General features: G+C 45.5%; 1 protein-coding gene across 1 annotated transcript in view; it reads right to left on the bottom strand.

Moving 5' to 3' along the window:
• The window catches only part of CTNNA1 (catenin alpha 1), a 121,115-nt gene that overhangs the window by 90,329 nt on the left and 12,205 nt on the right, over nt 1-18,581 (bottom strand). Inside the window, exons 2-6 of the mRNA XM_079319755.1 lie at nt 14,447-14,553; nt 12,286-12,481; nt 5,565-5,731; nt 4,367-4,486; nt 2,354-2,620 (exon numbers count right to left, since the gene is read on the bottom strand). Coding sequence (XP_079175881.1) covers nt 2,354-2,620; nt 4,367-4,486; nt 5,565-5,731; nt 12,286-12,481; nt 14,447-14,551 — 855 coding nt within the window. The 5' untranslated portion in view covers nt 14,552-14,553. The remainder of the gene's footprint in view (nt 1-2,353; nt 2,621-4,366; nt 4,487-5,564; nt 5,732-12,285; nt 12,482-14,446; nt 14,554-18,581) is intronic.

Genomic DNA, 18,581 nt, shown 5'->3' with positions numbered 1-18,581 from the left:
TACTCCACAGGCAGAACTTGTTAATTCTAAAAGAAGCCCTAAAGCTTTTTGAAATGGGAATTTTCTCAGCCAGTTTGTGTTCAAGCTAACCTCAGCAGCCACCTCCTCCTGCCAGTCAGCACATTTCCTGTCCCTAAGGAGTAACCATGCAGCAGGCTGAGAACACGGCATGTGCTCTCCAACATTCCCTCCTCATTCTTCCTGAAACTTTTAGCCACTGGCTAATACAATGGCAGTGTGCTATCACTCCAGAACTGCACCATCAAAAAAGAGAGATAACAATCAGCTTGTTATCTTCTGGTAGCCATTTCATATTTTACCATCACTGGAGTATCTGGGGGCATGTGTGCTCAAAGCCTCTATTACAGGAGTGTAATAACACTCAAGCAGTAGCAGGAAATGAAGTGCAGGGATAACATCTGCCAAGAACCTCAACACATTTGTTTTGTCAGCCTCCCTTGGCAGGATGAGACAAAGCTATCGTGAAGCTGGCCTGCTGATTAGGCACTGCTGCTATTAGAGAGCCTCACAAAGTGGAATTAAAAACTCAAAAAACTTCATGTGAACTGCAACACTCAAAAAGTAGTCTGCAGCTGTATATTGGAGAGTTTGTATAGTAAAATAGGGTGATTAATCAGAAATCCCATGAGCTGGTTTGAGCTGTACAAGCCAATCCACAAACCTGAACAGAATTATTTCATTGGCAGCCCCCGACATGCTGCTGCTGCAGGCCTGCCCTGCCCTCCCACAGGCACCTGTGAGAGCCTGCAGCCCCTCGGGGTTGCACTGAGCCTGAAGCACACTCCAGAGGCTTACTGAGCATCTGATGGAATTTCAGAAAGGCAAACTCAAAACTGAAATGGGTCACAAAGATCAAGCCAGCGGTGACATCCTCGTTACCCAAGAGATCACAGGGAAAGGTTTCCTATCAGGCACAGGGAGAGCTCAAACAGAACTTTATCCTGCCAAAATACACGAGGCAGAAAGGCAGGAATGAGAGCGGTAAGAGCAAAAAGGAGAAGGTGAGCAAAATCTGGCAAAACCACAACTAGTAAATGCCTTTTGAGTGATGGCTTTGCAATATTAAATAAAGTTCTAGAGTAAATTAATGCTACAGCGTTTAAAATTCAGAAGCTGAATCAGGTAGACACCAAATCCTGGCTTCAAAAGGAAAGCATTCTCAGTAAAAATGCATGGCTGTCCTCAGCAACGTGCTGAATGCAAGATAAAGAACATGACAGATCAGTACAACATATCAGTGTGAAATGACTTCATTTCCAACCAAAGATCATATTAAAACTTCCCACCTCGTGTTCCTCTCAATAGGTAGTTTCAGCAATTCCAAATACATGATTCACTTTTAATAAATCACTTCTGTCACCTCCAAGAATACATTACATAAATATATTATGAAATAATCAATTTCAAACAAACCATCTAATGTAGCAGTAGGCTAACTGCTATTTCAGAGCTAGTTTAACTTGACAGCCTTCCATCACCAAGAACCACATATATAACTTTGTATATTCCATCAACCCTAGTTTGGAAAATTACTTAGAAAAAAAGAATCCTGCTTTGCCTACAATTTGCTGTACTTCAGTAGAAAATAATCTTCCAGGCAATGTGTCTTAGGTTGCAATACAGGATGTGACCAAAAGTATGAATACTGTCACCATCTGTTAAACCAGCTGGGGCAATCATCTTTTTCTTTCCCACAGCCCATCTCCCTCCAGGAGATATCTCTTGTTAATGGCCAGTGAGTCCCAGTGCATGACTGATAAAATTCCATCATCCCACTGGGAGATGCTCCAGCCAGGGCAGGAGCCAAGCCTTTCCTACCCAGAGAAAAACTGAGATTTGGAACACCAAAGCAGCCTTTCCCACTGGATTCCAGAGGAAAACCAGACCCTTCCACATCATCCCTGGACCTTCAGAGGAAACTGCACCTTCTCCAGGAGCACTGCTCCAGCTGAACCACATCTGCCACTGCAGGAGGATGCAGCCACCATGGAATGGGACTGCTGCCAACACTGACTGACGGGTGTCAGCTTGGATTCTGACTCTGGCAATGTTTTGGGTTTGTTCTTTGTAATACTGCATTTCTATTTTAATTTTCCTAGTAAAGGACTGTTATTCCTAATTCCCATATCTTTGCCTGAGAGCCCCTTAATTTCAAAATTATAATAATTTGGAGGGAGGGAGTTTACATTGTCCATTTCACAGAGAAGCTTCTTGTCTGCCTTTGTTGTTTTGGTTTGAAGGACAGGTGTATGCCAATAGCAGTGAAAGCGAGCTGAGGCTAAGAAAGCAGGTGAAGAAGCAGCAGAGGTTTCTGACAGCAAGCCCAACTCACATCGAAGTTGTTGAGGGCGTAGGCCAGCTCCCCACCCCCGGCCTGCTGCTGGCCGGCGTCGTCCGAGGCCGTGGCCTGGGCGGCGCTGGAGATGCCGCTGACCGCCTGCTGCAGCTGCTTGTAGATCAGGTCCCTGTTGGCTTTGTAGGCAGCCACGTCGGGGTGCTGCAGGCAGGCCTGTGACGCCGTGTACAGGATGGGCACGTTCTTCTGCAGGATGCCCCTGGCTGCCGCCATCTGATCGCGGTGACCCACATCTTTCAGCTCCTGTTAGGGAAGTTAAAGGGGAAATAAAAGCGTTGGAGAGCATTGCCCACATCCCACAGCCGTGCTCTGTCTCCCCGCATCTTCAAAGGACGGGCAGGTTCTTTGCCTCAAATCTGCTCGAATCTGTCTGCTGAGTATTCTTGTCCTGAAGGGCTCAACTAATTGCAAAACAAGACAGCATCATAAAGCCAAAAAACAACAACACTGCAGGGCAATTCACAACATCACAATTCAAAATCTGACGTTGGATTTTTGCTCCTCTGCAGCAGAGGACCAACATTTTAAAAGCTGCCCTGTCTTGCACTTGCAGATGAGAAGCAAGATCATCTTTAATTTAAACTCCCAGGCTCACAACCAGAATGTTTTCTTTAATCACACCTAGAAGATGGCATTTACTCTCCTCAAGAGACTCAGGTACTTAATTTCAGAAGAACAAATATATCATCTCATTCAACTTCTTGTTCACCTCCAATGAGACAAAATTAATCCAATGACTGTAATTACCACTAATTCAAGATTAGTGAGCAAGTCCATAAGTCTTTTCCCAAACGCTCTGTAATTCTCTAAAACACCATCACCTCTGTTTTGGAACAGAGCACCGTGATCAGATAAAGCCTCCGAGTCCAGCACAAGCAGTAAGTTTATAAAAGGAGGAACAACTACAGTTATTAGCAGCAGCAGCATTTCGAAGTTACCTCTTAAATCCAACAAAGAGGCAGTGAAAATGAAGACAAGGACTGCCTTACTGAGAAAAAAAAAAAATTCTGTCAGACTCCCAAAAAATGAATGGGCAATAGGTGACCTCTGTAAGGTACACACTGAGCAGAGAGGGCACTCCAAGCAGGCACAGAGATTTACAGATTTTGTAAAACCACTTCCCATAGTGTGCAACAATCCATCACCAAGCAGTTTTAGAGCATTTATTGCATTGCCATCACAACCCTACTCCCATTTACTGCAATCAGATTTGAGACACAACCAACTGGCAATCCCTTTTTGACTGTACCCAGCTTATTTTCTAAGACAAATCTCTGCAAAAAAACCCAAGCAGTGTCAGAGGTGCATAAGCAGTTTTGGTTTGTACGTATCTGCAGAACAAAGAGGCAAAAAATGCTCTAAAAGAATTATGCTATTTCTGATAACTTAAACTGCCCACACCTCTGCTTTCTTCTGAAAACTTAACTACACAAGAATGAGTCACACCAGTGCTGTTGAACAAAACAAATTTCACACGCAATTTAAGGCTAAGCAAAAGCTATCCAAACACAGAATATACCCACAGCAAACAGGAATTTAAACCCCTCCTCCAGTGGACATTTCAGTGCAAAACCAGTGAGCAGCACCACTCACTTCCCTGCATGCCCAGCCATGGCTTTTGCTCCCTGTGCATGTGGACAAGTTCAGTCCATCTGTGTGGACCACAACAGCAACAGGGGCTATTGAGAGTGCCCCAGGCCTGGGACACATCTCAGCTCCCTGTCCTCACCCACACCTGCAATGCTTCAAAATTTGTGCCCTAAAACACTGACAAACAAATGCTACTATGAACAAATTCCACCCTACAGCTAAGCACCCTTCTCTTGCTTACCAGGCCCTAAACATCACAGAGCACAACATAAACTACTCAGCAATGAAGTACAAAAATAAAGTATTAACAGAATAGGCCCTATCCAGGAACAGCAAGGCTGCCTTACTCTGGAAAAGAAAAATAATAATTAATACACAGAAAAAGTGGCCACACTGTACCTGTTGTCTTTTGGCTGCCATTATATTAAGCTTGTCCACTTCTGGTTTGAGGGCTTTGTACTGGATACCCAAGTCCTGCTCTGTGCCAGCATTTCTTAGTTTCAAGAGACCATCTTCCACCTAAAAGAATACATATTCATATATTTTTCCAAGTAATACAGTCCACAGTTCAGGAGGTAGTTCAAAATGTATTTCATGGCAGACAGAGAAAGCAATCTGCCTCTGCCCCCTGTTATTTTTTGGAGAGAGAGACATTTTAAAGGCTAATAGGATACAGTGCTTAGCTACTATTTCACAGTCACCAGCTACCACAGACAGTCAAGTACACACATCTGAAAGAGCATGAAGGAGTTCAGGGCCCTGGCAGAGCCATGGCAGTGGCCAAAGGGCACAATGAGAGTCCTCAAAGTCCGTTTGCAAAAAAAGACCCAGTATCCCATGTCATTTCACTTCAAATTCTGCACACAAACCATTCACCCACCCTGCTGCTCATGGGAAGGAAAGGCTTCCTCAAACAGCCCACTTTCATTTTTATTTATTCTGCCTAAGCTACTCATCCCTGGTAGCTGCAAAGAAGTACTGGTTATAAGAAATTCTGTCAGATGAGAGGCTGGCTCTCACCTGCAGCTGCAGACCAGGGCTCAGTTTCTGTACGCAAAGTTCAGAAATGAGTGCAGCTCAATGTCAAAAGCTACTGACAGTGAGTATAAAAGTGAGTGACACACGCCCACAGCACACATTCTGCTGGGAGGAAAAACCCCCAGACCCTCCCCACATTCTGCTGGGAGGAAAAAACCTCCCAGAGCCTCCCCACATTCTGCTGGGAGGAAAAAACCCCCCAGAGCCTCCCCACATTCTGCTGGGAGGAAAAAAAAAAAACCCCAGAGCCTCCCCACATTCTGCTGGGAGGAAAAAACCTCCCAGAGCCTCCCCACATTCTGCTGGGAGGAAAAAAACCCCCCAGAGCCTCCCCACATTCTGCTGGGAGGAAAAAAACCCCCCAGAGCCTCCCCACATTCCGCTGGGAGGAACAAACCCCCCAGAGCCTCCCCACATTCCGCTGGGAGGAACAAACCCCCCAGAGCCGCCCGCTGCGGAAGGGAGCTGCTGACAATGCACTCCCCACGGGGTCACAAACACAGTGGGCACCAGGCAGAGCACCCAGAGCATGCCAGGCACAGCAGAGCCCCACACTTACAACTTTGAGCTGCACAAGCAGCTTGTAGACATCTGCCATGTCAGCCAGGATGAGCAGGCGGGTGACAGCCGAGAGCAGGGCGCGCGCAGCCCGCACCATGTTCCCGCGCTTCACCGACGAGCAGGGGTCGTCTGCAAACTCCCCCGAGGCACTCTTCATCAGGTCACCTGCATGGGGGGACAGCAGGGGCTGGCCTCAGCATCACCTCAGCCACTGGAAAGGTTCCTAAGCCAGCCTCAACCTCTAAACAAAACGTTTTGTGAGATGCAGCAGATAACGCTGTGTATGGTTACCTCTAAGCGCAGCCACCACATGGCATTGGGGCAGAGGGGCCTGTGCAGGGAGGAAAGGCTGGGAAATCACACTTTGGTCCTTATTTCCATTTGTACAGGTGTTTCAGCATGCCTGAATTCTCTAGAGAGGCGAACTCAGCACGCCTTTGCAGGGCTGCAGTTATTTCCCAAGCTGCGGTGCTTTCAAAGCCCGAGCAAAAGCTTTGATTTGTGTGCATGTAGGAGTTAAGCAGAAAGCAGCAGAAAGCCCTGTAAACACACAGTGAGCAGCCACAGCTCCTGGGACCGTAAACAACTCGGAGCGATGACCTGGCTGGATATGCCCTGCTTGGAATTCAAAGCCAGGCAGCGCTTCGCAAAACGCTTCAACATTTCATAGCCTGTGGGGCTGCATCTGGTGCAGGAGCAAAGAATTTGGGTTTCAGATGGTAACAATGCCATTGGTTAACTATGAAAAGCAAAGGCCACTTTGCACAGCTAGAGCAATTCCTCCAGAAGGCATTCACAAAGTATAAAAGTAAGCCTGTGTATAGTCAGAGGAGTAAATTTTGGATTTTGCCCTCACTTTTTGGGGCAGCTTCCAATACCACGGTTCTTACACAGCAGTATATGTTGGAATCCACAGTGTTATCCTTGGATCTCTCTGCATCTCAAACACTGAGAGAACAGCTAGGACTTAGTTTAGAAAACAGGAGGGCCTCAGGGTCACAGATTTGCAGGCAGCAAGAGATGACCAGAAAGCAGATTGCTCTAGCTAGCTGCTGTTTCAGAGCCTTCCCAAAAACCTGTATGAAAAATTGTCCATGTAGCCAAATGCCAAAATAAAAATAGCCTGTCTCAGATGAGACTAAAAAACCTCCACCAGATCTTGACAAGTGACAGCTGACAGTGAATCCCATGGAGCCCCCCACACCAAACAGGGCAAGGGCTGCACCGAAATCTCTGCATGATGCAGTCCCAGGAGGCTTCTGCTTATTTAACAGCTTATTTTTAACTGCTCAGCAATGCCAACAGCTGGAGAGCCTGGGGTTAACCATCCTCATACATAATATCTTGCCCAGGAAGTTTTTCCCACCCAGGCACTCTACACCTTCACAGCTAAATTCAGCCCAAGCACAGCTGCCAGCCTGCCCAAGCAACCACACCAAGATACTCAATTTTGTTCAAATGCTCCCCCCTATGTAACACCCTTCCATCATCTTCAATAATATAACCAAGAGTGGCACATAACATCTTAAGATAAAAATATGCTACTTCTGTATTGGGACACAGCAAAAAAGCTTATGGCCAGCTCTGAATATCAACCCAAAGCTATCCCTTACCCAGCTTTGGGGAACACAACTCATTACTTTAACAAGGGTTAAGAACTCCAGATTTCCAGCTGAGTGAGAGATGCTGTTCCAGCAATGCGGAAAGCTTCAAACAGCCAGGAGATTACAAACCCCAACACAGCTGACATGACCCTTCCTTTATTCCTTCTGGAACAGGCTAGTAATAAAAGTCATCACCACAAGTATGCAATCCATTGACAACTTCAGGATTTAAGCATGCATATTTACAAGAGCATGAAGCAATACAATGAAGGGCAACGGCTTCAAACAGAGTAGGTTTAGATGGGATTTTGGGCAGGAATTGTTCCCTGGCAGGGTGGGCAGGGCTGGCACAGGGTGCCCAGAGCAGCTGTGGCTGCCCCTGGATCCCTGGCAATGCCCAAGGCCAGGCTGGAGACTGGGGCTGGAGCAGCCTGGGACAGTGGGAGGTGTCCCTGCCATGGCAGGGGTGGGATGGGGTGAGTTTTAAGGTCCCTTCCAATCCAGACCATTCTGTGATATAGCAGAACTAAAACAGAGTACAAATATTTCCTTCCTTATTTACTTACAAGTAAAAAATTCCCACATTTTCAACTCCCAAAATGTTGTTTTCATTTATTTTCTATTTAAAACAACTTATTGAAGGGGCCACTTGCTTCACGTGAATCTCAGAAATTGCTAATGTAGTTAAAAACCAAAATTATCTTCTACCCATCTCTTAAATTGTAACCTTTCAAGCCAATCCTAAAATAAAATGCTATTCCCTTTTATTTTAACAAGAGATTTTAAAAGATTTAGTGAGCTTCAAACAGCTTGTCAGGGTGTCAAGAGATAACCAGCTTCCCAAAATTAAAAGCAGATTATATTTAAAGTTGTTGCATATATATACATTTCTGCCAATTAAGGGAAGCTGGCTTTCAGACTTCTTTTATAAAGAGAAAGCACCCTGGGGTAGTTCTTTTAGCTGGATTCAGAGGGCAGGAGGGAACTCTGGCCTGGCCTCAAAGTGCAGGTACTGCACTGTGTGTGCACATCAGCAGCTCCAAAGAGATCCAGCACAATCCTCCCATTTTCAACACAGAACACAGGGAGCACAACCACTCTGGGAGAAGGATTTTAAGAGTTAAAGTAACACAGTCGGGAAGAGTCCAACTATGAAACTCAGATTATAAAGCTGGTACAAATTCTTACATGACTAGACTGCTTTCCAATATAACCTCAGATCTTCATTAGATATTAGAAGGGAAAGAAAATAAAACAGAGTTGAGAAGAGGCAACAGTACCATCCTATGATCTTGTCAATAAAGCACTAAGAATTCAATTAGATCTAATGGAACAAAGCCCATTTTAGAAATGGTCAGACTCCAATCCATCAAAAGAAATTTCCCATTTTCTCATTTCTTTCCCCCACACCCAGAGGGTGTGGCAGCACTTCCAGACAGCAGTAGTGACCCTGCTCCCAGTGTGGAACACCATGAAACTGCTCCACACCAGCAGTGCCAGGAGGGACAGCCAGGACACACAGACACTGCTGCTCCTCTGCCAAGCTGGGGGTTGTGCCCACACAGCACCTCTGATGTACCCTCCAGCACACACCAGTGCCACCAGGCCATTCCCTCCTGCTCACAGCACCCCACCAGGCTTGCCCAGAGTTTGCCATTCCTCACCAAATGAAGGCAAACAGGAAATCAGAGTTTCAAGTCAGCTGCTCTGGATACTGAAGTTCTATCTCACCAAGAATGCCACCTTCAACACCCACCAGCAGTGGCACAGAGTGCTGTCCTGTGCTCCCCACACCACCTTCTGCCCTATCCACACAGGAATTGATACTTATCACAACAAAGGCTTCTGATAATTCCTTAATCTTGTCTTCAATTAAATCCATAAAACTCTCCTACAGCCTGCCAAGAGCCACCTCAGAGCTCCCTCAGGCTATGGCTTTTCAAAGTAGCACACTCCTAAAGCTTTGCTGCAGGAAACTAACTGAACTCATTGTACCTTTCTAAGGAATTTAGCTAACTGGTCACAACAGAATTTTCAAGATTAATTTTCCAAGAAGAATTCAGTATTTAACTTCAAGAAGTTCCACAACTGGCCTCGTCCGGCTCCTTGGAAATCCTTAAGCCAGACATCCTCTGCAATGTACAGTGAAAAAACTGTTTTCCCCTTTCATAATTCATCTCACTGTTGAGTTTTGAAGAACCCTTCACTTAGAAGCATAAAGCAGAAGGACTCTGAGCTGAATCAGCTGGCTCATTCCCCTGCATTTACAACTTGAGCCATCAAAGCATTCATTCCTCCCTTACCTCAAACCCTACACACAGGCTTAGGGATTTTAATGTTAAGCTTTAATTTTGGTCTGTTGTGTAGAGCTGCCATAGAGGACACACAACAGGAGAGCAGAGAGAATTCCCTGGATCCCCAGGCTCTCACACAGACCTGCAGTCATCAGCATTCCAGGGAATCAGGCACAGCCTTACCAGTCTGACCCCAAAGAAATTTCTTTCCTGAGCCCAGTTTGAAAGCTGCCTGAGTGCCAAGAACCTGGCTAAGGGACTGGTTCAAGGTCCAAACCCCCCCCCCCAGTAACACAGTGAGACCCCCAGGGAGCCTGCAGTGGGGAGCAAGGCTGGGCAGGAGCAGTGCTGCACCCTCTGTCACCCAGCACACCTCTGCTGGCAGAAATACCTGTAACAAACACTACAGCAATGCTGAAATTCAAGATGTTCACATCAAATGCTTTCCCAACACCAAGTCTTTTCTATAACCACAGCAGGATCTATTCTGAAAAACTCTTTGATTCCTTATCTCCACTTTTCTGCTCAAAACCTTAAGAAGTTTCATTACTTTATAAGAAATCAAAAATCCAATGCTTTAAAGAGCCAGAAATCTTACTGTAGGATATTTCATTAACTTGCCCGCTGTAATTTATTCTTCCATTGTAAAAAACAAGAAGATTTTGAAGATCCACTTACATTGATTTAGTAGGCAGCCATGCTATTAGTCATTCAAAATAGCTCTTTTCAGTTCTTTGTTTTTACCCCCAACAAATGGGATTTTATGAACAAGCATGCTCGCTATAATCATGTACTCTCTCAATCTTTTTCTTGCTAGGCTAAAAAAAAAAAAAAATTTTAATTTTCACTGATGAGACAAGTTATCTATTGTCCTAATCATCTTCATAATCCCCGTCTGCATTCATTCATCTTTTTTTATTATGGTAACTAAACCACTCCCTACTCTAAATAGAGGTATTATTAATGCTATTTTCCTGTCCTCTGCTGAAGATTAATTGTGCTCTGTATCTATAATCCCACTACTGCTGCCAGCTCATGATCACCCTGCTGACCACAACACCCAGATTCTGCTCTCCACTCCTGCCCTGCTGCAAAGGCAGGGGAAGGCACCAACACCAGGAAGATTTCCTGAGCACAGTCACATGCTTTGCATCACACTTTGCTTGCTTCTCCAGTTCATGAACTCAACTGGTCTGACACAATACTAGGAGGTGCACAGAGTGTACATAACCCATGAACTGGGAGGTTGTATCTCCCTGCTGTTATTAGCACTGCTGAGAACTTCAATCTTCCTGGGCACTGGCAGAAAACCCTTCCCTGTTCTGGCTCATTTTTCACCACTTGCTTCTCATTTCCTCAAAGGCTGGTTTGATTTTTAATTTCCTCACCAGGAGCTGCTCTGCTAAACCTGGCCAAACAGTGACCCTGTGATGGAGCACAGCCCTGACCCCTGGGTGTGTTTCAGCTGTGTCACTTTAGAGGATGGTGGGCACCACTTGTGTGCAGGAGGTTCAGCACAGTCTGACCACCCAGCAGCCTGGGGAGACAGGCACAGCCACCCCTTTCACACCAGGATCCACACAAGCTGCAAACTGCAGAAAGGGAGGAAGAAGTGAAGCAACTTTAGGGTGGGAAGTAATTTTACTCCAGCACCTCTTAGTTATGAGCTTCACCTCTTCTGTCATAGCCAACAGAGGAGGGAGGTTTTGGCATCAAGCCTGTGTAGTCTCAGAACCAAGAAGGAGCCAAGAAACTTGGGAAGGGGTCATCTGGAAGGGTTTTATCAGTCTCTCCTTCCCACCAGCTTCCTACTGCAATATTCAGCTATAAATGCAGCTCAGAGAAGTTCTCAGTCCCCAGTGCTGAGCAGAGCTCCCTCTCCCCAGCATCACTGAGCCATTTGGAGGCACCCACAGATGAGCTCTGACTCTCCACTGAGCAACAGTTGAGCACCAACAATTAAAGCCTGGAGTCAAAGGGGCTCTCTTGCTGTTTGTTGTTAAATTAAGCCAACTCAATTAGCCCTTTATATCACAGCCTTCTTACCTTGATCTTTCTTTGGTCTGTCAACCAGGCTCATCCACAGCTTAGAACCATTTTCAACTAATATTTCACCACTCTGCAACTTCAGCTACAAACAAGTAATTAATGCTAATGAGTTTTCCCTTTTTTGCAGCAGCAGCCGTCACCATTAATACCAGTTGACTGGGTTTCACTGAAGCATAGAAAAGACTCATGACTGGAAGAATGATAAATGATTTATGAGCAGCAATATTTACTAGTGAATATTTTAGAGTAAGTCAGTTCCATAGGCTTTTCTTGCAGGTTTGCTCCAAGAAAATAAAAAGGAAAATGATAAAAATCAACATTAGATGTGAGGAAGGAAGCCTGGAATATTTAATCAAGGTCTTCACATTCTGTTTGGTGCTGTTTACATTTTACATATTCAAGAAACATGTCTCTGTCAACACTTGGCTCTTCTTCCTGCAGTGCTGGTCTGTATACAGTCACATATTGAAGGAGTTATTGACATTATTTCAGATGTAGTCCCATAAAATTCACAGCTGCGGGGAGCACTTTTACTTTTGAGCCTAAACTGAGTTTTTAAATGCTCTTCAAAGAATCAGCCCTTCTACTTCTCTTCTTAATCTTTACTTGGGCCGTGCAATTTCCAGACCTGTCCAGTTCCATTACTGCTCAGGGATGCCAAGCTGAGAACCCACAGACTGAGTCATTAGAAAGAGCAGCACAGGGCAATGGGAATGGCTCTCCTTGCTCTGCAGAGCCACAGCCTGAGAAGCCACCAGACCCACACTCTTACCTTGCTTGCGAACATCCTCCACAGCTGCCACCAGCTCCTCCTTCAGGAACTGGCTCTCCTTTGCAATTTTGTCTCCCTTCTCCAGGAAATTCTCTGTTGCTTGCTCAACTGAAGCAGCCAAGACATGGGCCTTTTTAGAACGGCCTCGCTTTTTATTGGAGGGGCCCTTGTTGCTGGTGTTAACCAGTGTTGTTACCTAAAGAACAGATGGAAGGGGAAAAACACAACATCAAATATAACATTTATCCATCTAGTAAGATACTTATCCACTTAGTAAGTAAAATAGGCCACATTTTTTTCCTAGACAGTGTATTGCTAATACCTGCACTATTGCCAGCTCCAAAAGTTAACCTAATTAGTGTTTTTCACATTTAAACACTACCATGCTTCTGGATTCTGTAAATCAGAAAAATAAATGCAGCTGGATAGCTTAAAGATGTCTCTTACCAGCAGCACACCCCAAAAGCTGATTTTAAGAATGGAGATCTATTTGTATTTTTGATAAACTGCAGTAACAGACCCGAGCTCTTTGGTACCCATAAAGGAAACCAAGGTGGGGATAATTAGTTTGGAATAACTTTTCAGTCATAGGAGACCCCAGACAAGGTTGAAGTTTGTGCCAGTAGAAATGCAGAGACACAGTATCTTTTCAGTCCAAAAGAGTGCTACAGCCAAGGGGCTGAATGCACAGCAAAGGACTTGATAGTTCATTATTTCCCTAAAAAAAAAAACCCAAAAAAAACCCACAAAAAAAAAAAAAAAAAAAAAAAAACCAAAACAAAAAAAAAAAAAAAAAAAAAAAAAAACCCCACAAACAAAACAAAACAAAAAAAAAAACAAAACCCAACTGAACTCTCACAATCATTCTGCGATCAACAAATATTTACAAGCTCTGTGTCATAGACAAACTCTCATCACCCAAGGCCAGGATACCTCCCAGGTACTCCCTGAGCTCAGGATCAGCATCCATCCCCTTCCATCCAACAGAGGCATGTCATAAAATCCACACACACTCTTCCACTTGCCTCATTCTTTCCTCTCCTTTTTGGAAAGCCTCGAAAATGCACACAAAGCTACTTCAGAGGGACATTAAATTACAACACTAAAAAAATTACTGCTCTGGAAAGCCCAAGGACTGCTGACATAAAGGTCCTCAGAGCTGAATCCATCTTCCCAGCTGGCTGCTGCAGAGAGGGAAAGTCTTCAGTTGGGAATATCATGGTTGGTTAATGGGGAGCATTTGTACTGGGAACTCCCAGTGTTCTACAAAAGAACAAGCTGCAACAAGGCAATTTCCTCCAGTTCCCTCTCTGTATTTTGCCACTCACATCATTCAGAAAACTGGGGATTGCTAGTACAGCCTGTTGTGCTTATTCCTTGAGGAGCAAATTACAGACACTGCACCTGGTGAAAAAGGTCCTGTGAACACTGCACTTTGTGAAAGGTCCTTTGCTTGGTTAAGTTTGCCAAATTAGGACAATTTCTCTTAAGCAAAGACTTCATCAATAACTTCAGTTAAAAAGCCTCATCATCCAACTGCCCACCTGAGGATCCAGAGGAAACAAGTGGCAGGTAAAGACAGCGGCTTGGTGACTAAAGGGAATAATACTGAAAACAAAACTTGATCATTCCTGTCTGTACTTAGGAGGGATTGTGTCCAGCTCATTTTGTCATTTTAGACATTTCACATTCCAGGAAAACAGTGTTGACAAGTAAAATGTCTCCTGTGCACCTTCTCTTCCAGGCCTCCTAGAAAGTCTCTTCCAAGAATTTTTAGAACACCCAATACACACAGCTCCCATTTACAAGAGTTACTGCAGCCTTCCCTTGCTCTTCAGAGCTTTCCACTGGGGCATACACACCACACAGAAAGGAGCTTTTATTCACAAATCCAGCACAAAGTGTAGGCACAGAACACTATTTCAATCAGAAGTGCAGAAATGCATGTTAGTAACTACTGTGTCTAATCAGGTGCTGAAGCAGCACAGTCTCCCTGGACTCACTGCCAGTGACTGCTCCAATGAAACCGAGCAGAGAAACTGCTTGTAAACTTTATTTTTAGTTCACAGTGTTTTACACCTAGAATTTAAGCTCTGTGACCTAATTAAAATAAAACATCAAAACAGGCAGCCATGTTTATTCTGCCCCATCTTTTTCCTACCTGTGTAACAAGAGGCTCGAGCAGCCTTTCCACTGCCAGTGTCCTTATCTCCAGGCTCTTGGGGTCCCATTTGAAGTTCACGTTGGCTGCAGTGACAGCAGTCATTTCTGCCAGAACAAAAGAGCTACATGTTAATTATTGTTAATGCACCTTAAAAATAAATTAAAATGCCTGTTAAACACAAAGCATCCACTCAGAGTAAGTGAAAGTTACAGCATCTCCAGAAGCATCAGCTTTGATTCAAATGGTGAGAGTTTGACAAAGTGTTATGACAACATACAGATACTACCTGTACACTTTGGTTAGAAAATAAAACCAGAAGCAAATAAACCCCCCCACAAACCTACTGCACTGTTTTGTCAGAGCAATGACAAGATGAGCAGTGCCTGTGCTACTCACTGGTAGTCCCCCAGCAATGAAGAAGGACCACAGGTAGTGGGGACATCTCACCCATGAAGCTGGGTGCCCCCTTCCCAATTTGCACCCCCTCCATTCCAGAGCCAGCTCTCCTGTGTCCCAGAGGAGAGCTCAGACAGCCCAGGGTGTGAGGGAGCAGAAGAGAACCCCTAGACTCAGCATCTCTGGAGTGCTGCCCTGTCCTCAGCTCCCTCACCAAAGGTTCTGCCAAAACAGGAGCCAGGTTTAACCCAAGCCATGCACCCTCCCCCTTCCCTCAGTTCACCTTTGGGGAGCACAAAGGTAAAAGAGTGAATATGAGCCTCACAAAGCCAGAAAATCCAGCTGGTTCATGCTTAACAGCTTACATATCTATTACACTTCTCCTCAGCATTTGCATAGGAGGGAAAAGCAGATTTGCATGAAGAGATCTGTTCAAAGCTGTCACTGAGCCGTTCCTTCCCGTTACAGTTTTATATCAACATCCCAACAGAACAGCAAACATACTTCTGGGAAAAGTTGAGTGAAACTACTAAAATAGATCTGCTGTTGAGACCAGCAGTCTGAAAAAATAGAACTAAAAATAAAGAACTACAACAAATCGCTGGATTAACACCATGATGCTGCACATTACAACAAAATAATAAACTGAACAATAATTCCATTAAAAAATGGATTTAAAGTATTACAGATCCATAAAACCAATCCATATCACTTCAGACAGAAGTGATAGATAGTAATAGATTTTAGCTCTTCCTGCTTTGGGCTGACCTCAAAATTCAAGATTAGACTAAATCTGCATTTGTAACTTATTTTTAAAAAAAGTCAGGAAGAGAAATATATTTCCTAAATCTCTGTTCACTCATCTTCCTGAACACCTACTGTTGAGGTAATTTTAAAGCTTATTAGCTGGTATTTTTAATCTTCCCCTGGCCAGGGCATTGCCTGCACAGCATCTCAGCAGCCACATTGCTCTGACAGCACCAGATGTCCCCAGGCTGCCAGACGAGCACAACATCCCGTTATTTTTAAAAAAGCAGGAGGCAAGGCACTAATTTTGGTAACCAACAATGTTTACAGCACGTACCAACAACCGACTGCTCTCTCCTGACCCCAGCAGCTAATTGTGCTCAGGAGCGACTGCTTGTTTCCAGGGAAGGACAAAAGCTCTGGGGCACTGGAGGAGCTCAGCCAGGGCTCAGCATCACCTGGCTCAGGGCTGCTCTCCTGCCATCCCAGGGCTCTCACACCACCAGAGCAGAGATTAAGAACTCACTCCAGCCCTGCTGACCAAAGCTGACACACTGAAGTACAACTTTACAAGGTGCAAGGCAGGAATATCCACACAGCTGCATTCAGCTCTCCACTACACCCATGCTCCAAGTGGCCACGCTGCTGGGAGAAAAAAAAACTTTAAAAGCTGAAAGCTTAAAAAGAGACAAGAGACTGGAAAGAGCCTGATGGATGCTGGCATAGGTGTAACCCCTCTGATGGCTTGCACTGAAAAAGCAGCAGGTACAGGTGGAGACTCCCAGCTCCAGAGCCCCCAGGGAGCCACAGGAGGCTGGAAGGTAGTCACCTCCTGTCCTGCCCTGCCTCTGACAGGGACCACTAAGCACTGAAGTCACTCATTAACCTCCTCTCTCAATCACCTCCTTTTTATTTCACCCACCCCCTGGCTTGTACCACAGCCCAGATGCTGGCACAGGGCATGATGTGAAACGCCCTTCACCCCCAGGTAGCTTCCCACCCTCCACAAGGAATTTCACAGGTTTATTCTCTTACTTACAAATGCTTTTTACGTAAGAAGCCAAGAAAAATACACTGACAGCCTTTGTGGTTTCTGAGAAACAAAGCCAGGGCTCTGAAAAGCCCAACAGGTTTCTAAAGAAAGGCTTTTTCTGTGTAGTCAATGCTGTTCCACCTCTTGCAAAAACAATGTACAGGACGAGGTAACCACGAGAAGATACATTAATTGTATTAGTAGGATAACAAAGGCAATTCATCTGAAAACACGTTAGTGTGATAGCTCATGAATTGGCCAAAAGTAATGGTCTATAAAACCACTTAGTAGCTGTGCTGTTGAAATTTATCTAAAAAGCAAAGCTTGATATCAAATAGCCTGTTTGGCAGCAATGGCTTGGATATCATTTGTACATTGCAATAAATACGTTTGTTCAATTAAATACTTGTGGAGAATACAGGAACAGGCTATAGGTTACCACCACATGGGTGAGATGGGTTTGGGGATAAAAGGACAGCTGCCAGGGCTGTGCTATGGCATGGCTGTGATTCCCCCCAGCCCTGGAACTTGCCTTTTCCCTGTGACTGCTCAAGCTCGCCCTCAGTGCATGCAAATATAGGAACAGGTAGCAAATCACATTGTGGGATATTGAAGCAGAGTGGCTCCATGGCTCCTGGAGAGCACACCACAAGCCCACTGCAGTCACTCCAACACCTGCAGGGAAAGAGGGGCCCACCTGCAGAGCAGGGCAGCACTGGTCTGACAGCTGGGACAGCCCCACTGACACAGGAACAGGTTCTCCACGCCCCAGCCCCATAAATTTCAAGGACAGAGCAGCATGGACCACATGGCAGAAGAGTGAGCGGCGCTGAATCTCAAGTGCAGGAAAATATAGAACGACACCACTGCACAGGGAGTTGTGGTTGCCCAGCCTGTGGTTTCATAAGCAGCAGAAAAGCTGCTTAAAGACCAATGTTCATCCTCCCACACCCCTCCAGGAACTCATTCCCGTTTGCACATCACACCCCCTCCGTACTGGCACAGCTTTCCCCACGCCTGAGCGATTAACCAGATGGGGAAGGACAGATTTGGCTAGAGGGAAGAAATCCATTTCTGCAAGGTGGGCTGAGATGCCCATCTGGCTCACCATGCCACCACAGACACCACTATGGCAAGGGGAGATGGCACCATCAGCTGGCACCCTTGGCAAAGCCACTGCAGGGGGAGCACAGGGTTGGATGCCACAGCCAAGCTGAAGCAGCAGCCACTGCAAACTGAGCACCAAGCAGAGCTCCTGCAGGCAGCAGGAATGCCCTCCCCACACATCGGATGCTCAGACACCAGAAGCCTCAACCACCAACCAGCCCAGTACAGTAATTGCAAACCCTCTGGGTTATTTTCCTGTTTGTGATGGTGCTCATTATTGCAACAGAGATTTCAATTGTCATTCCAGTGTCTTACTGGGGCTCAGTGCACTGGCAAGGACATGAGGGCAGGGAAAGCACAAGAGTTTAAAGAAGCCACTTTTAGAGCTCTGTTCCAGCCACTGATCTGCAAGCAGAGTCATCCCTGGACTACTCTCTCTTACTTTCTACAGTCAAGATCTCATCTACAGCTAAAAATTAAGGACAAATCTCCATCCTGCTTCAACCAGACACAGCAGGCACTCTACTGCTCCTCTCCCTGCCCAAACAGACCCAGGCTGGCACAGACCTGATGGCCTGAGCCACTGCAGGGAGCTCAGGCTCAGAGTAAGCTGGGAACTAAAATTCCCTTTCCAGGCTCCTGTCCTGATGGAGGAGGTAGGACTGCACAGGGAGTGAGCAGCAAGGAGATGAGCTCTTCTTCTGAAGTGTCCCCCAGAGCAGGCCCCAGCCCTGCTTGGAGAGAAGGATGAGCAGAAGGATGTCTGAGCTGCTGGGGCTGCCAGCAACACATCAAGAGTGATGTGCACACAGTGCTCCTTCCAAAAGCCACAACTGAAGGTCTGAGTGC

Source organism: Erithacus rubecula (genome assembly GCF_903797595.1).
Source record: "Erithacus rubecula genome assembly, chromosome: 16".
Classification (NCBI taxonomy): Eukaryota; Metazoa; Chordata; class Aves; order Passeriformes; family Muscicapidae; genus Erithacus; species Erithacus rubecula.
This window is presented reverse-complemented; position numbering and strand designations above follow the sequence as displayed.